At 41.0% G+C, this 25,134-nt stretch overlaps 1 protein-coding gene across 2 annotated transcripts; it reads right to left on the bottom strand.

The window, feature by feature from the left end:
* Positions 1-14,312: 14,312 nt before the first annotated feature.
* On the bottom strand, positions 14,313-20,114 carry LOC135526414 (zinc finger protein 37-like). Of its 2 annotated transcripts, XR_010453290.1 has the most exons (3): positions 19,944-20,114; positions 17,804-18,523; positions 17,596-17,675 (listed from the first exon to the last, which is right to left on the bottom strand). XR_010453290.1 is itself a non-coding variant. In XM_064954768.1 (2 exons), the coding sequence occupies exons 1-2, from the start codon at positions 20,044-20,046 to the stop codon at positions 15,709-15,711; spliced, it is 2,070 nt and encodes a 689-aa protein (XP_064810840.1). In that variant the 5' UTR covers positions 20,047-20,114; the 3' UTR covers positions 14,313-15,708. The 2 variants fall into 2 exon arrangements, 1 of the variants encoding a protein (XP_064810840.1); XM_064954768.1 differs by lacking the exon at positions 17,804-18,523 and having other exon boundaries at positions 14,313-17,675.
* Positions 20,115-25,134: the final 5,020 nt, after the last annotated feature.

Below are 25,134 nucleotides of genomic sequence, written 5' to 3'. Positions count from 1 at the left end.
ATCGCCGCTCCATTTCTCATATTCCATTTGTTTTGTCTTGTCTCACACACACCTGGTTTTCATTCCATAGTCACGATGCATGTATTTAGTCCTCTGTTCCCCTCCATGTCTTTGTGTGTAATTATTTATTGTTATGTGGACATTTTGTCAGGTGCTGCACTTTTGTATTAGACTGTGTTTTTTGGCACTAGTATGTTTATGTGCTGTCGTTTGTTGACCGGTATTAAAGTGCGCCTGTTTATTATACTCCACTCTCCTGCACTTGACTTCGCCTCCCATATACACGCCTAACAAGCCATGAAGATTTTAAAAAACTGTACAAAAATCTGTATGCCAATGAAAAATGTTAATGTAAATAAAGTGATGTTACATTAATTTATTCTCCACTTTGATTCTTCATTTGCAGTGGTGTAAAAACACTTTAAAGTACTACATAAGTCATTTTGAGGTATCTGTACTTCACTTTACTATTTATATTTGGCAACTTTTACTTTTACTCCACTGAATTCCTAAAGAAAATAATGTACTTTCTCCTCCATACATTTTCCTTGACAACCAAAAGTACTCTGCATAGCAGGACAGGAAAAGTGTCTAATTCACATACTTATCAAGAGAACATCCCTGGTCATCCCTACTGCCTCTGATCTGGAGGATTCACTAAACACAAATGCTTCATTTGTAAATGATGTCTGAGTGTTGGAGTATGCCCCTGGCCATTCGTACATTAAACACTTTTAAACAATTGTGTCATCTGTTATGTCTAATATAAAGAATGTGAAATGATTTATACATTCACTTTTGATACTTAAGTATATTTAAAACCAAATACTTTTAGACTTATAATCAAGTTGCATTTTACTGATTGACTTTCACTTCAGTCATTTTTTATTAAGGTATCTTTACTTTTACTCAAGTATGACAATTGGGTACATTTTCCACCACTGTCCATTTGTCACTCAATATATGAAACAGTGGCAACAGAAACTCACACAAAACTCATCACTTCATCCACTTACTCACACACACATGCACACTATCCCCTACCCCAAGTAAAGTGGGAACTGGTAGTAAAATGCCATTACACTTTCTCAGCGAACCCAACATGGTCTCAGAGCATTTCATATCATTCTTTATGTAAATCCAAGGTACTCCATTTAGTATATCAAATCAAATGTATTTATAAAGTCCTTCTTAAACCAGCTGATCAAAGTGCTGTACAGAAACCCAGCCTAAAACCCCAAACCGCAAGCAATGCAGGTGTAGAAGCACGGTGGCTAGGAAAAACTCCCTAGAAAGGCCAAAACCTAGGATGAAACCTAGAGAGGAACCAGGCTATGAGGGGTGGCCAGTCCTCTTCTGGCTGTGACAGGTGAAGATTATAACAGAACATGGCCAAGATGTTCGAATTTTCATAGATGACCAGCAGGGTCAAATAACAATAATCACAGTGGTTGTCGAGGGTGCAACAGGTCAGCACCTCAGGAGTAAATGTCAGTTGGCTTTTCATAGCTGATCATTATATGTTATGTTTCGTATGGTATGTATTAATGTGTGGATGTCCATCATCCATTTTGTATGATATGTTACGAGTTGCAAATTGTTGTGGCTAACATTAGCTAGCTCTAGGGGTTAGGGCTATGGGTTAAGGTTAGGGTTGAGGTTAAGAGTTAGGTTAAAGGGTTAGCTAAAAAGGTTAAGGTTTGGGGAAGGGTTAGCTAACATGCTATGTAGTTGCAGTAGCTAAAAAGTAGTAAGTAGTTGAAAAGTTGCTAATTAGCTACTTGCTGATTTGCACAACCTTTGGGTTGCTACACACTTGCGTTATACTTGAGTAATGTAGGGTGGTTCATTTTTCCACAGAAATGAATGTTGCAATGGGACAGTTGTCTTGTTTTTATTGCATGTGTTTTATTGGGCAATTTGGTCTGGGTGTAAGGATGTACTGTATGTTTACATTTAATATGACTGCAGTAAAATGCAATTGCCAGTCATCAGTCAACACAGAAAAGCATTATTTAGGCAATGTGCTATTCAAGAGAGTATTTGAGATCTCAGAGGAGAAAACTGACTAAATAGTAATAAGCTGCACAGGGTTGAAATACACTCACCAGACAATTTATTAGGTGCACCCAAGATATATTCAACCATGACTGATGGTTAGCTGTCGATTGGCCTGCCGGCGTACATACGACAGCTCCGGTGAGCCTCTCCCTGCAGATTGTTGTTCTCCCTCAGGTGTTGCAGGATGTACATGGACACCCCTCAGGGGGTCAAATGGGTTATAAAAAGACACTAGTCAGTGGTCCATTCATGACTTAGGATATAGAAAAGTAGTCATGAGTTTATAGCATGAAAAAAAGTGTCCGCTGAACATGAGCTCCCAATAGCACCCTTAGGACAAAGATATGTTCTAATCATCCGAGACTATTTCACTGTTGCTCACTGTATCTTAAAGGCATTTTATTAATGTCACTGCACACCCTCCTATTGAGAAGTTACCGTCCTTCACCTTCCCTGTTGTGAAACTACGCTCTGGTCAAATGAGGCCCATGGGTCAGGGACAGCCCCCATACAATCAGTCCCACCCGGTGTGCGACAGAGCTCAAAACCAAAATGCTGCCCGAGTAGCATCTCTGGTCGATTAAGGGTACGCTGGTCCTTCACAGGACTGTTAGAGTAATATGGTCGTGTTTTTCACAGTGTGAGTACTGTGTAAAGTGTAGTGTGAACACCATGTCTTTAAAAGTACAGGCAGATCAAAAGTAGGTTCTACAGCTGCACCATCAAGAGCATTCTGACTGGTTGCATCACTGCCTGGTATGGCAACTGCTCAGTCTCCGACCGCAAGGCACGACAGGGGGTATTGTGTACGGCCCAGTATATCACTGGGGCCAAGCTTCCTGCCATCCAGGACCTCTATACCAGGCGGTGTCAGAGGAAGGCCCTAAACATTGTCAAAGACTCCAGCCAACCTAGTCATAGACTGTTCTTGCTGCGACTGCACGGCAAGTGGTACCATGAGTGCCGAGTCGAGGTCCAAAAGGCTTCTTAACAGCTTCTACCCCCAAACCATAAAGACAGCTAGTCAAAGGGCTAATCAAAGGGCTACCCAGAACCCTCTTTTACACTGCTGCTACTCTCTGTTTATAATCTATGTATAGTCACTTTAACTCTAGCTACAGTTGAAGCCGGAAGTCTACACTTAGGTTGGAGTCATTAAAACTTGTTTTTCAACAACTCCACAAATTTCTTGTTAACAAACTATAGTATTGGCAAGTCGGTTAGGACATCTACTTTGTGCATGACACAAGTAATTTTTTCAACAATTGTTGACAGACAGATTATTTCACTTATAATTCACTGTTCACGTTTGTCACAATCACAATTCCAGTAGGTCAGAAGTTTACATACAGTGGGGCAAAAAATTATTTAGTCAGCCACCAATTGTGCAAGTTCTCCCACTTAAAAATATGAGAGAGGCCTGTAAATTTTCATCATAGGTACACTTCAACTATGACAGACAAAATGAGAAGAAAAAAAATCCAGGCAATCACATTGTAGGATTTTTTCTGAATTTATTTGCAAATTATGGTGGAAAATAAGTATTTGGTCACCTACAAACAAGCAAGATTTCTGGCCCTCACAGACCTGTAACCTCTTCTTTAAGAGGCTCCTCTGTCCTCCACTCGTTACCTGTATTAATGGCACCTGTTTGAACTTGTTATCAGTATAAAAGACACCTGTCCACAACCTCAAACAGTCACACTCCAAACTCCACTATGACCAAGAGTTGTCAAAGGACACCAGAAACAAAATTGTAGACCTGCACCAGGCTGGGAAGACTGAATCTGCAATGGGTAAGCAGCTTGGTTTGAATAAATCAACTGTGGAAGCAATCATTAGGAAATGGAAGACATACAAGACCACTGATAAATCTCCCTCGATCTGGGGCTCCACGCAAGATCTCACCCCGTGGGGTCAAAATGATCACAAGAGCGGTGAGCAAAAATCCCAGAACCACACGGGGGGACCTAGTGAATGACCTGCAGAGAGCTGGGACCAAAATAACAAAGCCTACCATCAGTAACACACTACGCCGCCAGGGACTCAAATCCTGCAGTGCCAGACGTGTCCCCTGCTTAAGCCAGTACATGTCCAGGCCCGTCTGAAGTTTACTAGAGAGCATTTGGATGATCCAGAAGAAGATTTGGAGAATGTCATATATTCAGATGAAACCAAAATATAACTTTTTGGTAAAAACTCAACTCGTCGTGTTTGGAGGACAAAGAATGCTGAGTTGCATCCAAAGAACACCATACCTACTGTGAAGCATGGGGGTGGAAACATCATGCTTTGGGGCTGTTTTTCTGCAAAGGGACCTGGACAACTGATCCGTGTAAAGGAAAGAATGAATTGGGCCATGTATCGTGAGAGTTTGAGTGAAAACCTCCTTCCATCAGCAAGGGCATTGAAGATTAAACGTGGCTGGGTCTTTCAGCATGACAATGATCCCAAACACACCGCCCGGGCAACGAAATGCATCGTAAAAAGCATTTCAAGGTCCTGGAGTGGCCTAGCCAGTCTCCTGATCTCAACCCCATAGAAAATCTTTGGAGAGAGTTGAAAGTCCATGTTGCCCAGCAACAGCCCCAAAACATCACTGCTCCAGAGGAGATCTGCATGGAGGAATGGGCCAAAATACCAGCAACAGTGTGTGAAAACCTCGTGAAGACTTACAGAAAACGTTTGAACTCTGTCATTGCCAACAAAGGGTATATAACAAAGTATTGAGATAAACTTTTGTTATTGACCAAATACTTATTTTCCACCATAATTTGCAAATTAATTAATTAAAAATCCTACAATGTGATTTTCTGGATTTTTTAAAATCATTTTGTCTGTCATAGTTGAAGTGTACCTATGATGAAAACTAAAGGCCTCTCTCATATTTTTAAGTGGGAGAACTTGCACAATTGGTGGCTGACTAAATACTGTTTTGCCCACTGTACACTAAGTTGACTGCCTTGAAACAGCTTGGAAAATTCCAGAAAATTAGGTCATGCTTTTAGAAGCTTCCGATAAGCTAACTGACATCATTTGAGTCAATTGGAGGTGGACCTGTGGATGTATTTCAAGGCCTACCTTCAAACTCAGTGCCTCTTTGCTTGACATCATGGGAAAAAACAAAAGAAATCAGCCAAAACCTGGTTCATCCTTGGGAGTAATTTCCAAATGCATGAAGGTACCACGTTTATCTGTACAAACAACAGTACCCAAGTATAAACACCATGGGACCACGCAGCCGTCATACCGCTCAAGAAGATGTGTTCTGTCTCCTAGAGATGAATGTACCTTGGTTTGAAAAGTGCAAATCAGTCCCAGAACAACAGCAAAGGACCTTGTGAAGATGCTGGAGGAAACAGGTACAGAAGTATCTATATCCACAGTAAAAGTCCTATATCGACATAACCTGAAAGGCCGCTCAGCAAGGAAGAAGCCACTGCTCCAAAACCGCCATAAAAAAGCCAGACTACGGTTTGCAACTGCACATGGGGACAAAGATTGTACTTTTTGGAGAAATGTGCTCTGGTCTGATGAAACAAAAAAAATAACTGTTTAGCCATAATGACCATCGTTATGTTAGGAGGTAAAAAGGGGGGTGCCTGCAAGCCGAAGAACACCATCCCAACCGTGAAGCATGGGGGTGGCAGCAGCATGTTGTGGGGATGCTTTGCTGCAGGAGGGACTGGTGCACTTCACAAAATAGACACCATCATGAGGAGGGAAAATTTTGTGGATATATTGAAGCAACATCTCAAGACAGACAGGAAGTTAAAGCTTGATCGCAAATGGGTCTCCCAAATGGACAATGACCCCAAGCATACTTCCAAAGTTGTGGCAAAATGGCTTAAGGACAACAAAGTCACGGTATTGGAGTGGCAATCACAAAGCCCTGATTTCAATCCTATAGAAAATGTGTGGGCAGAACTGAAAAAGCGTGTGTGAGCAAGGAGGCCTAAAAACCTGACTCAGTTACGCCAGGTCTGTCAGGAGGAATGAGCCAAAATTCACCCAACTTATTGTGGGAAGCTTGTGGAAGGCTACCCGAAACGTTTGATCCAAGTTAAACAATTTAAAGGCAATGCTACCAAATACTAATTGTGTACGTAAACTTCTGACCCACTTTGGAATGTAATGAAAAAATAAAAGCTCAAATAAATCATTCTCTCTACTATTATTCTGACATTTCACATTCTTAAAATAAAAAGTGGTGATCCTAACTGACCTAAGACAAGGAAGTTTTACTCGGATTAAGTATGAAAAATTGTGAAAAACTGAGTTTAAATGCATTTGGCTAACGTGTATGTAAACTTCTGACTTCAACTGTAGATGTACATATTACCTCAATTACCTCTACTAACTGGTGCCCACACACATTGACTATGTACCGGTACCCCATGTGTATAGTCTCCCTATTGTTATTTTACTGCTGCTGTTTAATTATTTGTTACTTTTATTTTCTACTTATCTATTTTTTACTGAACACTTATTTTAGTTTTTTTCTTAACTTCTTAAAGCATTGTTGGTTAAGGGCTTGTAAGTAAGCATTTCAATGTAAGGTCTACTATACCTGTTGTATTCGGCGCATTTGACAAATAAAATTTGAAGTAATAAATAACAGCATAACCTGATGTCAACGTCCTTTCCCCCGATGGTATTGTTCTCCCCCCCTCTTCTTTCTTTCCATGGTTTGTTTTTCACTTAACAACAAAGTCGTCTGAACCGGGAAGTCATTACATGTGTATGACGGATAAACCACTGTGACAGTGGGTACAAAATCTAATGTGATCACTTCATCCACTCTCGTTCCTCGTTCACTTACTCACACACCCACAGGCACTATTCCCTACTCCTAGCATACCTTGTTAACCTTTCATCTTGATATCAAAGTAACTGTCTCGTTCCCTCCTGTTCATGATTTGTTGACCATACAGATTTTGTTTATGTTTTGTATCTGTGTACTTATGACTGATCTCTCTCCTTCCTATATAATGAATGAAAAAATAGTTGAGGGAAGAGAGAGAGAAGCAGTTTTCTAAGAGTAGCTGGGGAGATTCTTCTGAACTGTGAGTAACGTAGGGTCATTCATTTGTCCACAGAAATGAATGTTGCAATGGCTGTCTCTTGTTAATTGAGTCTGGCTTCTTTGACAATATTGTCGGAGTGTTAGAAAGTATGTTTGCATTTAATATGACTGCAGCAAAATGTAATGGCCAGTAATTAAAACGACTAAGAAAAAGCATTATTAAGGCTATAAGCTTTTCAATAAAACATTCAGAAATAGTAGTTGAGCTGTCAGAGATGAGAACTGACTCAACATACATAGAAATACTACAATTTACTTTTAAATACTATAGTGCTTACTATATATTGTATAATACTATACTCAACACTGTAGTGTCCCTCGATTGTGTAGTATTTATGTACTTGCTATTTAATTGTGTAGTATACTGTAGAATACAAAACACTGTAGACCCTTTCAGTCATTACAGCTTCCTCAATTGCGCTCAAGCAATTTATTTTATTTTACCTTTATTTAACTAGGTAGGCTAGTTGAGAACAAGTTCTCATTTGCAACTGCGATCTGGCCAAGATAAAGCATAGCAATTAGACACATACAACACAGATTTACACATGGAATAAACAAAACATAATACAGTAGGGGAAAAAAGTCTAAACAGTGAGTGCAAATAAGGTAAGATAAGGGAGATAAGGGATAAATAGGCCATGGGGGCGAAGTACTTACAGTATAGCAATTAAACACTAGACTGGTAGATGTGCAGAAGATGAAAGTGCAAGTAGAGATACTGGGGTGCAAAAATAAATAAATACATACAGTATGGGGATGAGGTAGATAGATGGGCTGTTTACAGATGGGCTACGTACAGGTGCAGTGATCTGTGAGCTGCTCTGACAGCTGGTGCTTAAAGCTAGTGAGGGAGATATGAGTCTCCAGAGTCTTCCAGTTATTGGCAGCAGAGAACTGGAAGGAAAGGTGACGAAAGGAGGAATTGGTTTTGGGGGTGACCAGTGAGATATACCTGCGGGAGCGCATGCTACGAGTGGGTGCTGCTATGGTGACCAGTGAGCTGAGATAAGGCGGGGCTTTACCTAGCAGAGACTTGTAGATAACCTATAGCCAGTGGGTTTGGCGACGAGTATGAAGCGAGGGTCAACCAACGAGAACGTACAACTCGCAGTGGTGGGTAGTGTATGGGGCTTTGGTGACAAAACGAATGGCACTGTGATAGACTGCTTCCAATTTGTTGTGTAGAGTGTTGGAGGCTATTTTAAAGATGACATCGCCGAAGTCGAGGATCAGTAGGATGGTCAGTTTTACGAGGGTATGTTTGGCAGCATGAGTGAAGGATGCTTTGTTGCGATATATATTTAATTTTGGATTGGAGATGCTTAATGTGACTCGAAGGAGAGTTTACAGTCTAACCAGTCACCTAGGTATTTGTAGTTGTCCGCGTATACTAAGTCAGAGCCGTCCAGGGTAGTGATGCTGGACGGGCAGGCAGGTGCGGCCAGTGATCGATTGAATAGCATGCATTTAGTTTTACTTGCATTTAAGAGCAGTTGGAGGCCATAGAAGGAGAGTTGTATGGCATTGAAGCTCGTCTGGAGGTTTGTTAACACAGTGTCCAAAGAGGGGCCAGATGTATACAGAATGGTGTCGTCTGCGTAGAGGTGGATCAGAGAATCACCAGCAGCAAGAGCGACATCATTGATGTATACAGAGAAGAGAGTCGGCCCAAGAATTGAACCCTGTGGCACCCCCATAGAGACTGCCAGAGGTCCGGACAACAGGCCCTCCGATTTGACACACTGAACTCTAGCAGAGAAGTAGTTGGTAAACTAGGCGAGGGAAACATTTGAGAAACCAAGGCTGTCGAGTCTGCCAATAAGAATGTGGTGATTGACAGAGTGGAAAGCCTTGGCCAGGTCGATGAATACGGCTGCACAGTAATGTCTCTTATCGATGACGGTTATGTCGTTTAGGACCTTGAGCATGGCTGAGGTGCACCCATGACCAGCTCTGAAACCAGATTGCATAGCGGAGAAGGTACGGTGGGATTCGAAATGGTCGGTAATCTGTTTGTTAACATGGCTTTCGAAGATCTTAGAAAGACAGGGTAGGATAGATATAGGTCTGTAGCAGTTTGGGTCTGGAGTGTCTCCCCCTTTGAAGAGGGGGATGACCGTGGCAGCTTGCCAATCTTTGGGAATCTCAGACGATATGAAAGAGAGGTTGAACAGGCTAGTAATAGGGGTTGCAACAATTTCGGCAGATAATTTTAGAAAGAGAGGGTCCAGATTGTCTAGCTCGGCTGATTTGTATGGATCCAGATTTTGCAGCTCTTTCAGAACATCAGCTATCTGGGTTTGGGTGAAAGAGAAATGGTGGGGGGCTTTGGCGAGTTGCTGTGGAGGGTGCCGGGCAGTTGACCGGGATAGGGGTAGCCAGAAGAAATGCTTATTGAAATTCTCAATTATAGTAGATTTATCGGTGGTAACAGTGTTACCTAGCCTCAGAGCAGTGGGCAGCTGGGAGGAGGTGCTCTTATTCTCCATGGACATTATAGTGTCCCAGAGCTTTTTTGAGTTTGTACTACAGGATGCAAATTTCTGTTTGAAAAAGCTAGCCTTAGCTTTCCTAACTGCCTGTGTATATTTGTTCCTAACTTCCCTGAAAAGTTGCATATCACGGGGGCTATTCAATGCTAATGCAGAAAGCCACAGGATGTTTATGTGCTGATCAAGGGCAGACAGGTCTGGAGGGAACCAAGGACTATATCTATTCCTAGTTCTACATTTTTTGAATGGGGCATGCTTATTTAAGATGGTGAGGAAGGCACTTTTAAAGAATAACCAGGCTTCCTCTACTGACGGGATGAAATCAATGTCATTCCAGGATACCCCGGCCAGGTCGATTAGAAAGGCCTGCTCGCAGAAGTGTTTTAGGGAGCGTTTGACAGTGATGAGGGGTGGTCGTTGGGTCGCAGACCCATTACGGATGCAGGCAATGAGGCAGTGATTGCTGAGATCTTGATTGAAAACAGCAGAGGTGTATTTGGAGGGCGAGTTAGTTCGGATGATATCTATGAGGGTGCTCGTGTTTACGGATTTGGGGTTTCACCTGATAGGTTCATTGATAATTTGTGTGAGATTTAGGGCATCAAGCTTAGATTGTAGGATGGCCGGGGTGTTAAGCATGTCCCAGTTTAGCTCACCTAGTAGCACGAGCTCAGAAGATAGATGGGGGGGCACAGCTGGGGACAGAGGGTGGTCTATAGCAAGCGGCAACAGTGAGAGACTTGTTTCTGGAAAGGTGAATTTTTAGAAGTAGAAGCTCAAATTGTTTGGCCTGGATAGTACTCTGCAGGCTATCTTTGCAGTAGATTGCAACACCGCCCCCTTTGGCAGTTCTATCTTGACGGAAAATGTTATAGTTAGGGATGGAGATTTCAAGGTTTTTGATGGTTTTCCTAAGCCAGAATTCAGACACGGCTAAGACATCCGGGTTGGCAGAGTGTGCAACAGCAGTGAGTAAAACAAACTTATACAACTTCTGTTTTTTATATTTTTTTATATATATACTTTTTTTTTAATTATCTCCCCAATTTCGTGGTATCCAATTGTTTTTAGTAGCTACTATCTTGTCTCATCGCTACAACTCGGGAGAGACGTGCGTCCTCCGATACACAACCCAACCAAGCCGCACTGCTTCTTAACACAGCGCGCATCCAACCCGGAAGCCAGCCACACCAATGTGTCGGAGGAAACACTGTGCAAATGGCAATTAGCTATTATTATTTAAAAAATATCAAGGGAGGCCAAATGCTCACTGGCTTTCCTTGCATTCAATGCTATGCTATGGGCTGCAACAATGTCATACTATTTTTGACCAGACAGCATTAGAAAATATTTTTGAGAAGAGTATTATATTGTTGATTGATTGACTATGTATTTCCAAATCCCCCAATAGTGCTATTTGTAGGGTTAATTTCAAATTAATGTTGTGATTTTTCAACCATTCTTGGGCAATACAGACCCGGGGCCAGGATAAAGTGACTAAGGGGGCAGTTGAAATCAGCGAGGAGACAATATTTTGGGAAGGTTCTTGCATTGGAATTACATTGAAATCTGCTTATACAGTGCATTCGGAAAGTATTCAGACCCCTTCCCCTTTTCCACATTGTGCTACATTACAGCCATATTCTGAAATGTATTAAATAAATAAAATCCTCAATCTACACACATTACCCCATAATTCCAAAGCAAAAACAGTTGTTTTGATATTTTTGCAAATGTACATATATTTATTTAAACATAAATACTTTTTTCACATAAATCAAGGGGACTGAATACTTTCCATCCCTACTGCCTTTGATCTGGCGGACTCGCTAAACACAAATGATTTGTTTGTAAATTATGTCCAAGTGTTGGAGTGTGCCCCTGGCTATCACTAAATAAAAAAACAAGAATATTGTGCCATCTGGTTTGCTTTATATAAGGAATGTGAAATGATTGATAGTTTTACTTTTCATACTTAGTATGTTTTTAGCAATTACATATTTAAAACCAAATACTTTTAGACTTTTACTCAAGTAGTATTTCACTGGGTGAATTTTCTATTTATATATCTTTACTTTTACGCAAGTATGACAATTGGGTACTTTTCCCACCACTGCACACATGCCGCTAACAAAACTACATGTAAATGTCTGCTCAATCTAAAACTGATTGCAGCATTACCGCAGCATTACCGCAGCATTACTGCAAAAACTGGAGGAGGAGAGTGGGAGAAGCTAAAAGGAACGTGTCTGCATTAAAGACCAAAATTTGATTTAAAAGATAAATACATGTAAAAAAAAAAGTATACCAGTTCCATTTTAGGACCAACAAATTGACAGCTGAGCCATACAGGTTACAAAGTAATTTGGAGATTTCGATGTGCCGATTCCATTGCACAACTGATATACAAAACAACGCCGGATTCAAAACCTTGACATTTTCTATTTAAATGAGAAAACAAAATCCTTGCAACCAATAGAATGTTATGTATATGAGGGATATAACCATCCTAGCTCTGCAGATTTTGCTGTGAAGAGACAGAATCATTAGATCACTTGTTTTGGTACTGCCCATACATAGCTTGTTTTTGGTCGCAGGTTCAGGAATTGCTGGAAAATCACAACATTTACCTAACGCAAACTCTGCAAATAGCATTTCTGGGTGACTTGAGAAGCAAAAGTAATTTGATCAATAATATAATAATACTCTTAATCTACCATTTGTAGAAATTATGGGAATAGAAATGTTCAGAACTTTTGTGAATATCACAGCACAGTTAAAAAATATATTGAAGTAGAAGTCAAAACTGGACGGCTTCAGAGCTAGATGGGAGGGGTTGAGGGGAGCTGAAGAGTGGGACAAAAAATAAAATATAATTTCCGGTAATGTAAAAGCTACCTTGTCCTTAAAATGTATTTATTATGTATAAGCTGTATTGTTGTCCATTAGTTTACTCCAATTAGGGAGGAATGTTAGGGTTATGGGAAAATAATAAAGTATATATTTACCAAAAGATATATGGGGGATTGGGCATGATACGGACAATTACATTGATAGAAGCCACAATCTATCTGCAAAATTGCAGCTGGTCTACCAGTAAAAAAGACAAAAAGAAACAGAATAGAGCACAGTCAAAATCCTAGAGGAAAACCTGGTTCAATCTGCTTTCCAACAGACAGTGGGAGCTGAATTCACCTTTCAGCAGGACAATAACCTAAAACATAAGGCCAAATATACACTGGATTTGCTGACCAATATGACATTGAATGTTCCTGAGTGGTGTAGTTACAGTTTTGACTTAAATTGTCTTGAAAATCTATGGCAGCACTTTAAAATGGCAATGAAAAACAACCAACTCGATAGAGCTCGAGGAATTATGTACAAACATTTTACAATCCAGGTGTGCAAAGTTCTTAAGAGACTTACCCAGAAAGACTCACTTGAGGTGAATCTAACATGTATTGACTCAGGGGTGTGAGTACATATGTGAATTAGCTATTTATGTATTTAATTTTCAATATATTTGCAAAAATGCCATTAAGGGCTATTGTGTGTGGATGGGTGAGAAAAAAAATCAATTTAATACATTTTGTATTCAGGCTGTAACACAATAAAATGTTGAATAAGGGGCATGAATACTTTCTGAAGGCACTGTAGCTGACGTTAGCTAGCCCAAGTGTTTTTTGCTTATCTAGCAGCTGACCAGTAGGCCAAGTATTGTTAGGAAGAGAGCAATGTTTTAAAGAGTTTGAGCTGCCCTTAAATCAACCTCTTGACAGAGTAGAAACAGTACACGTCTGCCACCTACTGGCATTAACAGACAATGCAGCCTGTTTCCAAATGACTTTTTAAAATTTCCACAGGATCCTCTTATTAACAAAACCTGTCAACATGACAGATGGTCTGTCTATATGTGAAGTATTTTAAGGGTCGAACCAACAAATAACATAACAGCGAGAACCTATACAGAGTTTATGTATCGTAGAACAGGATGTGGTAATCACGGCTGATATTCTATCAGCAAACAGTATTGCACTGCACGATCATCACCCCACTAGATAAACAGTGTCTGGTAAATACAGTATAAACCACATGCCTTATATAAGTCAACATATACAAGCCTTATTTGTTATTAAGGAATTATTTCCCGCAATATTATGCATATTAGACAGGTACAATGACTGCAAAGACATTAGATTCAACTTTTTTTTGTCTGACATTATGCATGACTCAATTACCACTCTCCAATGTTTTACCTCCCAGAGTTATTGTTGAAAGAAAGAAAAGTACGAAGATGCTGTGTCTTATGTCCAATTCATTTCAACCTGCACATCTACCATTCCAGTGTTTAATTGCTAAATTGTAATTACTTCGCTAATGCGGCCTATTTAATTGCCTTACCTCCCTAATCTTACCTCATTTGTACTCACTGTATATAGATTTTTTCCTATTGTGTTAATGATTGTGTGTTTGTTTATTCCATGTGTAACTCTGTGTTGTTGTTTGTGTCGCACTGCTTTGCTTTATCTTGGACAGGTCGCAGTTGTATATGAGAACTTGTTCTCAACTGGCCTACCTGGTTAAATAAAGGTGAAAAAATAATAATAATAATAAAATATCAGTAATGGCAAGGAGAAAATATCAGATACACTTAGTTTCAAACACTTCAGTTGGTTTAAGCATGAAGATGTATTTTCAGTCCAAAAGAAGAAAAAACACCAAGCAATCAATTCAAAATGTATAAAAAACGATTGATTCAACATGGAGAACAAATAAATGATAGCGTGTAAGCATAAAGCTTAATGGTTTATAAACACCACAAAAATCTGGTCGAGTATCAGCCCAGTTACTTGTCAATGAAAAAGGAAATATGAATTAAGTCATGTTACTTTGTTGGAATTTATTCTCCAGTTTGATTGTTAATTATGTATGACGCAAATAAACCACACTGACAGTCTCCTCTCCCCCCAATTGTAACCTAATAGATCGTACTGTACATTGATGATAGTGTCTATCATGTTATTATATGGACACCCCTTCAAATTAGTGGATTCGGGCCATTGTAGCCACACCCATTGCTGTCAGGTGTATCAAATCGAGCACACAGCCATGTAATCTCCAGAGACAAACATTGGCAGAAGAATGGCCAGTACTGAAGAGCTCAGTGACCTTCATAGGATTCCACCTTTCCAACAAGTCAGTTTGTCAAATTTCCACCCTGCTAGAACTGCCACGGTCAACTGTAAGTGCTGTTATTGTGAAGTGGAAACGTCTAGGAACAACAACGGCTCAGCCACGAAGTGGTAGGCCACACAAACGTACAGAACGGGACCGCCAGGTGCTGAAGCGACTAGCATGTAAAAATTGTCTGTCAATAACTGTGCTTCCAACGATTCTGTGCTTCAAACTTTGTGGCTACAGTTTGAGGAAGGCCCTTTCCTGCTTCAGCATGACGATACCCTCGTACACAAAGCGAGGTCTATACAGGAAAGATTTGTTGAGATCGGCGTGGAAGAACTTGATTGGCCTGCACAGAGCCCTGACCTCAACTCCATCAAACAGCTTTGGGATGAATTGGGACGACTGTGAGCCAGGCCTAATTGCCCGAAATCAGCGCCCGACCTCACTAACGCTCTTGTGGCTAAATGGAAGCAAGTCCCTGCAGCAATGTTCCAGCATCTAATGGAAAGCCTTCCCAAAAGAGTGGAGGCTTTTACAGCAGCAAAGGGGGGAGCAACTCCATATTAATGCCAAGGATTTTGGAATGAGATATTCGACGAGCAGCCGTCCACATACATTTTCAAACCAATAAAGCATTACAGTAAATTGTGTGGACCATCAAAGTTTAGTATAGATTCAAAGGAATGATCTTGAAGGCTACATATCCATTTTCAGAATGGGCGCCACTATAAAGCCAAAACAGTATTTTTATCATGGCATGACAGGAAAAAAACATCCTGCAACATCACAAGAGAAACTACTAGGCAACAGTCCAACCTTGCCTGATCTTCAATATTTATATTATGTGTTACACACATTAAGTCACAACACCTAAAAACTCAGGTATCATTGTTCATCCTCCTGTTCATTCATTTTCTCTAAAGACCCATGCTTCCTGCCTATGTGATCATCCAGGTACTTGCGACGGGTGAAGCAGCTGCCGCACGCCTTGCACTCGTGTGGCTTCTCTCCAGTGTGTGTGCGCCGGTGCGCGTTGAGAATACTGATCTGGGTGAAGCTCTTGGCACAGTCCTCACACTTGTATGGCCTCTCCCCAGTGTGTATTCTCATGTGAACTTTGAGGTAATTTGGGTTGACAAAGCTCTTCTTACACGCTGTGCACTTAGTCTTCTCTTGCTCTGCCAGATTTGGCCCCTCACTACCCGACACGTGTAGCTTCAGATGCATCCGCAGGGAGTCCGGCCGATTGAAGGCCATGGCGCAGTGTTCGCAGTTGAATGGTTTCTCTCCGGTGTGAATCATCTTGTGACGGTCCAAGTGAGACTTCTGGATGAAATGCTTCCCACACACATTGCACAGGTGTGGCCTCTTTTCTTTGTCCGTATGGGAATACAGGTGGCGTTTGAGGTACGTGAAGTGGGTAAACTGTTGACCACAATCATTGCATATGAAGTCCTTTGTCCCCTTGTGGTGAACCTGCATGTTGTGAATCTTCAGGGTGTTTTTGCTGCCGTAGTCTTTGCCACACTCTTCACAGTGGTAAGGCTTCTCCCCTGTGTGACGCTGAAGGTGCCTACCCAGAGCATCCCTGTTAGGCAGGACCTTTTCACAGAAACTGCAAATATGAAGCATTTTCACCCTTTTCTTTTTCTCTATAGGTGGTCTAAATCTTACTCTTGGTGCCTTCAAACCCGTGGCACCTTGCTTTTTGCCTTTGTTTTTAACAGTGACATTTTCAGAGTCAGAGTTGGAATCTAACTTCACGGTCTTCATGCTCTTGGGTCCTCTTTCTCTCTTTGCAGGTAACACCTCCTGTTCTGTCTCCTCTAGATGGTCAGAGCGGTGCCACTTCTCTGCACCTAAGCCTTTAGGCTCCGTCTGGGAGTCTTGGTCACTCTCCTTACAGAGGTTCTTAGACTGCGTCTCAGCATCTTGGTCACTCTCTTCTTCATGTAAGTCCTTAGGCAGAGTCTTGGAAACATGTTTGCCTGACTCACCATCACTCTCTGCATCGCTGGCCTTCTTCAAAGGACTCTTGGAGCTCTTCTTTCTGGATTTCATCGACCTTCTCTGTCTTTTTCTGAGGGTAGTGTCTTCAGCTGCAGCATGTCCTTCCGTCTCAAAGTGGTCACTTTCATCTTCCGTCACGTCTTCAGAGGGAGTCCTCGTTCTTATCTTTTTAGACTTGTTAAGTTTTTTTCTAATGGGAGTCTCTTCAGCCTGTTCTACCAACTCATAATGTTCACTCTCAGCTTTGTCCTCGGCATGAGGCTTAGTTATTTTGGGGGGGTTGTTCTGTTTCCACCTCTTTGAAGCAGACACCACTTCAGTCTCCCCCTCCACAACTACCTCCACCTCAGGCTCAGACACAGTATTATATGGTTCAGCCTCTGCTTCAAATACATTGAAGTCACTACATTGCCTGCTCCTTTTTCTGGGGGAAGCCACCACAGTTGGCTTGTCTGACAAGTTGTCATTATCCTCCTCCTTACAGTGAGTATTAGCCTTGTTCTTTTTTGAGTTGCTGTGCCCTTTTTTTCTTTGTGTGCTCTTCTCTGAATGCTTGCCAGATTCTGTCCCAGAACAGTCATCATAATCCTTTGTGTGAGACTTGGTTCTTGTCTTGTTGGAGCTGCTTATTGTGGTCCTCCTTTTTGGTGGGGAAGCCTCCTTGTCACTCTCCTCCCCAGACCCAGACACAGGAGAAAAGCCCCTCTCTTCTTCTGTCAGGTCTTTAGAATGCGTCCTGGGACTTTGCCACCTGGAGTTTCTCTGGGGAGTTCTCTGCTGCCTCTCAGACCTTTGAGTGGGTGTCACCCCTGCCTGTTCTTCTTCATGGTAGGCAGCCGGTTCTGCGGGAAAAAGAGGAGCGGGGTTTTATTAATTTTTGAAAGAGCACAATTTTTAAAAATAATTCCCATATAAGGCCCAATTTGTTTTGTTTTTCTCCACATAGGCAAGACATACAATGACGGCCTACCCCAGCCAATGCAGGGCCAATTGCGCGCCACCCTATGGGACTCCCAATCACAGCCGGTTGTGATGCAGCCTGGATACGAACCAGGTACTTGCACTGAGATGCAGTGTCTTAGACCAGCGGTGTGTTCATTGTGCCCATTCTTCTGAAAAACATTTCTTAAACTGAAGCAAACGAAACGGGGATGGACCTACCTGAATTTGTCCAACATTGTAAAAGGTTTCTCAACAGAATCGGAGTAATGAATATGCCCCAGATGTGTGTGCTGGGAATCAAAGTGATTATTTAGCAGAAGCCTCCTGCTGCAGATTATGCCCAATTGCGCCGCGTGGTCTACAAACCTCAAAGCACATGCGTCTCAGATGGTATTTTTCCATCTGAAAAGGTATGTGTGCTCGCAACCTGTTGACATTTGTTGGTTTCTTGTATCGTGTGAGTCAGTAGCTTTGTTTCAGGGCGTCAGTGTGCTACGAACATACCAGTCGGCGCACTAGCTCTGGTCCAGGACGTTATGTTAACCACTGTTGCTTGTGCACCTCGCTAGTACACACTACCTACCTAGTAGACACGCTAGCTAATACAAACTACCTACCTAGCAGACACTCTAGCTAGTACAAACTAGCACCATTCGACATCCTGTCTCATCCCATATGTCTCACAGCGTCTGTGGCGTGAGAAGGTATCTGCTGGAACCAGACCGTATAGAGCTCCCCAGCTTGTAGCCTTAAAAAACAGAAATGAGTTACCTCTGGTTCGTTCAGCCATTCCTATGGGGGAAATTAATGGGGGAAAAATGGATAAATGCCAAAAATAAGGTCTGAATTTAACACAGGCTTGGAGATCTTATATGCTTTGTTCTATGAGATAATATTAGTAAGTTAACATTACCTTCATGAATTATGAAGCCTTTGTGAGCTTTTTATTACATCAATGCGTCACAATTAATTTAAAGTGACATTTATTGACATATACGATCTCCTAAGCCTGTGTTTACCACAGACCATATTTTACAAAAAAATAGATATATTTAAAAGAAGGCCTGTGTTCCATGTAGGCTTACACTGGCATAACGTTTTGATAACCGCATAAATCTTTCTAGGACAAGTTGACTTTTATCAATACAGTTGCCTGTATTTACCCCCCAAAAAGGAAATGCTAATTTGCTGCTAATGTGATAAAGAACAACAAATGCCTTGATGATCTGGACGAGACTACCGAATCGAGGCAAAGTTAAGAATCTCGGATTAACTATCTAATGTTAGTTGAATGTAGTCATTATTCAATTTGCTACTTTTCTTTAAATTGATAATTCGGTGACTGTTTTGTGAAAGTTTTAAATTGACAATACCTGTTAGCAAAGAGTGTAAGTTGGAGATGATGTGGAGGAGCTTGCAGGGATTTGTAGTCTTTGATGCTAATTAGCATTTTCGAATCAGCTTAAATAGTGCCAAATCTCTTGATAAAAGTCACATAGTTGAGAGAGATTTACATGGTTATCAAAACGTCACGCTTTGTTAAGCCTACACGAAACACAGCCCTTATTTTAGGTGTTTCTAACAATCCCCTATGTGAAAAATGATTGGAAACATTTTCGTGTTTGACCGCTAGGTTTTATGAGTATTATGGCACATCCACTGTGGGGCTCTATTGTTATCTCTCAGCCTTTGCTGCTTCAGTGCTGTTCTGTCCCACTAGTTACTACAAGTCATATACCCCGACTATTTCTACGATTTTTATTCTTAAAAATATGTGATTTTGAACCCAACTTTAACCACATGCATAATTATATCCTTAAAATTCATGTATTTTTACGATACACTCAATTTGGACGCTGTGGTAACTAATGGAAACAATCCAGACGTCAATTAAACGTATATTCCAAGTTGATTCAACGTCATTTGACGTGGAAACAACGTTGATTCAACCAGTGTGTGCCCAGTGGAATCAGACGTTGCTAATTAGGTCGCGATGCTTGACCCCTAGACGATGCACGTTTAAAACTATACTTGCAGAACTTGTGAATGACTATGCTAGCTATAGATGCTAGCTAACACTACCGCCTTGGCTGAAACATAAAGCAGCAAATAGCTAGCTGGTGACGTTAACATTTTGCTATGTGTTGATACATTAGCATGCCACCTACTTCTTTTCGACATCCATGTTCCAGATTTATCTGAAAGAGCGTTTCCAATATCGTTAAGGTATAATTTCATAAACGTCCACTCTACCTGCTCACTATCGCCCATTGTTGACAACTAACTAGCAGGCTAGCTACAAGAAAAAATGAAAGCAGCAAAATACAGTACATAATACCGCGACGTCAATGAATAGCGACTGGGGACCGCTTGGAGTTCCCACTAGCTACCACGGCGAAAAAGTCCGAAATGGCTATATTGTACGAATTCATGAGTACAAAAATGATATTTTTGGTCCTAATTTAAAGTTTGAGTTAGCAGTGTGCTTAAAGTTAGTTTTAAAATAAATGTTTAAGAAGATAAACTGTGGACATATGCGGGGTTTGTGACTTTGTGGGTGGGGTAACAAGTGACGACCCTCCACTTGTGAGTAGTTTACCGCAGCCTTGTGTTGAGGTGGGACGTGAAAGGTCTCCAGCCTAGCAGTGGTGGGAAAAGTACTCAGTCGACATACTTGAGTAAAAGTAAAGATAGCGTAATAGAAAATGACTCAAGTAAAAGTCACCCAGTAAAATACTACATCAGTACAAGTATTTGGTTTTAAATATATTAAAGTATCAAAAGGAAATGTAATTGCTCAAATGTACTTAAGTATCAAAAGTAAAAGTACAAATAATTTCAACGGCATCATTTTCTCGTTTTTTTTATTGACGGATAGCAGGGGCACACTCGAACACTCAGACATATTTATAAACAAAGCATTTGTGTTTAGTGAGTCCGCCAGATCAAAAGCAGTAGGGATGACCAGGGATGTTTTCTTGATAATTGAGTGAATTGGACAGTTTTCCTGTCAAAATGTAACGAGTAATTTTGGGTGTCAGGGAAAATGTAGAGTAAAAAGTACATTATTGTCTTTAGGAATGTAGTGAAGTAAAAGTAAAAATATAGTAAAGTACAGAAACCCCAAAAAACGACTTAAGTAATACTTTAAAGTATTTTTTACTTAAGTACTTTACACCAATGCAGCCTAGTTATGTGGAGTAAATAACTTGAAGATAAACTTTAATTTACTTCATTTTAGTTTTGAAACTGTTGAAATAACAAATATTTTCAAGTCTCTGTTATTTTGAGTCACACTCAGACAGCTCCTGCCCAGCTGTTTGTTCAGTCTAGTTCAGTGACTGTCATCTATCTGCGTCATCAATGATCCCCATCCCACGTCACAATGTAAAAATAAAGGAATGAACAAATAAGAAACCGCAATAGAGAAATGTAGGGAGGAGAATGAGATATAAATAATTGCGTCAGTGCTAATGAGCCTGACGTGATGTTTTTCTGTCTTTTTTAATCAAGTCTCGAAGGCAGAAAGAGAAGGAGGGAATGTTTTTTCATGGCACACACATACATACACACAGACTCTGGCAGAGATTTATACAGCTCCCTCTGATTTATCACAGTTATGTAATTGAAAGTGGGTTTCTCCTTTATTTTCTCTCACACTATCAGTCAACACTCTTACTAGAATACCGGCTGCACGTCATTCAATACATCCATTAATGCACTCTCATGTTTTCTGTATTCTAAAAGGACAGGAAACCAAAAAGAGAAACAGTCATTCCTCCCTTTCATATCCCACCCAAGTAGTCCTATTTCTCTTCAACTTCTCCATGTCTGTTTTAATCCTCATCCCCTATGTTTTCTTTCTTTCTCCCTCCTATTATCTCTCTGCCCTGCCCATCTCTCTTCATTTCATGTGTGTATAGTATGTTTGCATCTATAGTAGAAGCGTGTCTGTGTGGGTTCGGCTCTGTACTGTATGTTGTCATGACGTTGGCCTGGGGGATAGGTTTATGACAGTCATAAATACCTCTTCCCCCCTTTTCCCTTCTCTAACCTACTGAGGTTACATCTAAAACAAAACTTGGTTAACATAGAGATTCTGGGAACATCAGTATGTGGGGGAAATGAACTATATTCTGGTAATCCGGACAATTGAACATATGCAGTGGTACTTAATTAATATGATGTCAGTTCGGTTGTCATCTGAGACATTCTCATCAATAATAAGATGACATAACTCTACAGTGGAAAATCTACACATCAGAGTTATCGGATTCACATGGAATTGTTGTTCAATTTAAATGTTTGAATATGAAATTATTTGTGATGGGATGAAATGTGATTTTAGCTTCTAAAATGTGAGATTTGGATTTTCATAAGATAGGGCTGCTCCCCCGTGTGGCCCTCCTCTGTGAAGGGACAAGGGCTATAAAACTTTTCAAACACACCCTCCTCTCCCTTCCTATATAAGCCCTTGACGACAACATAACTTCCTGTTCCAATGAGATAGGATGACAATCCTATGTCAGAATGGTTCAGAAAATAACTATAGGACGAAGCCAACATCAGCAGGCGCTTTGGTCGCGAATGGTATGAACTTTGAACTCTTATTCACTACAGAAGTGATACCTCCTAGCTGTTGAGTTAGCGACCACAGCTGCAAACGCAGGTTTGGAAGGAAGAGACAGAGTATCCCGTCTATCACACAACGACGTCACTACAACATATCCATTTGACAACGAGAGACATTCTTCAAAGGACAGAGGACTCAGTTTGGCAACACGGCCTTCCATCTACCACCAACCTACTGAAGCGCAGCTCAGAGTAAATATTATTGCATTTTCCTTTTCCAAATGGGCGGTAATTTAGAATGCATAAGATACTGTATTTACGATAGCACAGCTTCGACTTTGTTCCGGTCTTCCCGCTCTTTCACTCAACCCAGCCCCTTTTCCTTTGTGTAACAAGCTGTCATATCTGTTCCGCCCGCTAGGGACGTTTTCCTTTATGACGTCATTTGTAATCAAGTTATGATTTAATTATGTGTATGTGTGATTAGTTAGGTATTTAGTAAATAAATTATTAAACCTAATTTTGCATTGCTGATTCAAATTGTTAACCAGGGTTCTTGCAGATAACCAAGAATTTACAACTTTCAGATGAGACTGAAGTAAGATGAAGATTAATGTTGACTGCTATGGATGTAAAATATTACTAGGTCTTTCAGAGTTTATTCGGAAGATAACAGCTCTATAAATATTATTTTGTGGTGCCCGACTCTCTAGATAATTACATTTACATGATTAGCTCAATCAGGTGATATTAATTACGGAGAAATTATTTTATAGAATAGCATGTCATATCACATAATCCGGCATAGCCAAAGACACGACAATGTGTCCATGCCTGATTTTGTGTAGGTGCTAGCTATGGGGGTCAGTGCATGTGTGTAGGGGTGTGTGAGTGTTTTCGAGGAGGGATGGGTCGGCATGTGACAGGAGGACAAATCTTTTCAATATGTTGTGTTTACACCAGATCACATGTTAGTGTACCAGAGCAGAGAGAGGGATTTGAGAGAGAGGAGGGAGAGCAGATAGAAAGAAAGTTGTAGTGAAGGCTTGTGATCTTTGACTACTTCAATAGATCATCGACAAAATACTAACACACACACACATACACACACAAACATACTGCCTCATGACCAATGTGTGGGTGCGTGATGAAGGGAGGGGGGCACACAGAGCCACCCTCAGTCAGCTGTGAAATCGGCTTCTCACTCCACCCATCCCTCCCCTCTCCACCCCTCTCCAACCCCTCTCCACTCCTTACCAACTCTCCACGGCCACCCATGGTGACCACTGGTGCCAGCTCACATAACTGACTACCACCCCCAAAGCTTAGATGCTCAAGGAACATTGCGAACTAACACACACATAGCAGATTGCTAGCTGGTTAATTGATCACCAGATATTTTAAGTTGTGACCAAGGTTTTTGTAGAGTGATTGTTATGCAAAAGATCCTAGGTGCACACAGACAAACACACACACACACGCGCGCGCACACACACACACACACACACACACACAAAGATGTCCTCTGCGAATGAATGATGTCATATGCTATTACACAGCTTGTGGAGCTGACCTTCTCCTGAGTAGCAATTGTTATTGTTCTGTGCCATTACCTCTGTGTTGCCATCAGGAACAGACTGTGTGCATCATGCTGCTGGATATGGAACAGTGTTGACCCAAGTCATGGTGGGAGAGGACTCAGTTCTGACTCAACCCACCCCCAAAACATGTCTTAACCATGCACACACATGCTACATAAAATCCCTACAAAACCACCCCCCTCCTCCACCCACTGAAATGTATCTTAGAAAGCACACAGACTGCGCACGCATGCACAAACAGACACACACAGACACACACACACACACAAACACACGCACACACACACATTGAGTAGTGTTCTGTCCATTCACCAAGGAGATCCAGACTCAGGTTAGGCCCTACTTTTGGACACTTTCTTCTTTGGTTGTAATTTCACAAATCAATAACCTAATCCAAAACTAATATCAAGCCAAACCTGACTAATTCATCTGATTCTACACTAAAAAAAAGGCTGGGTTAAAAACAAACCAATTTGAGTTGATTGGTAGCACAGGCTGGGTAAATATTGGACAGAATACATGCTGGGTTATTTTGACCCAGCCTGTTGGGTTGCGTGAATAACCCAAATTGGTGGGTTGATGAGATTACCCAAATATGGGATAATTTAACCATCAGTTGGTTATTTTTTACTTTTATGCTGGCTTGACCTAGCAGCTGGGTCGTTTTATTATTTGTAGGAGGTGTGGATTATTAGGGGTGTGGCTTTCTGTTATATTTTATTGACCACCCGTGAGATTAAATGTCATTCCTGTTGATCATGTTGAGTTTATATGCTGCAATTGATTTTTATTCCCTGCATTTTTTTGCATTTGACACATATTGCTAGAATATTGTGATTTTTTTAATTACATATTATAATAAAGTGGTATCTATCCCAACAATGGGATTAGCATAGGCTTTTAGGGAGGCTACAAAAACACAACCCAACTAAGTGACCCAATGCCTGCAACCCAGCAGTTGGGTCAACCAAACAACCCAACATCTTTTAGAGTGTAGTCTGAGACAGAATGTCCTGCTAACGGTACAAAAATAAACCAGTCAGTCTTGCGTGTAACGACATGTGAATGGATGTTTGACAACATTTTCTTCAGAACCTCCACACACTGAAAGGTCTAGCAACTTCAGTCTTTTGAAGTCTATCTAGCCCAGGGATGGGTAACTGGCGCCCACTGCCTGTTATGAACT

Source organism: Oncorhynchus masou, chromosome 32, assembly GCF_036934945.1.
Source record: "Oncorhynchus masou masou isolate Uvic2021 chromosome 32, UVic_Omas_1.1, whole genome shotgun sequence".
NCBI classification, from domain to species: Eukaryota; Metazoa; Chordata; class Actinopteri; order Salmoniformes; family Salmonidae; genus Oncorhynchus; species Oncorhynchus masou.
The sequence above is the reverse complement of the archived record's forward strand: the minus strand, read 5'-3'. Positions and strand labels throughout refer to the sequence as shown.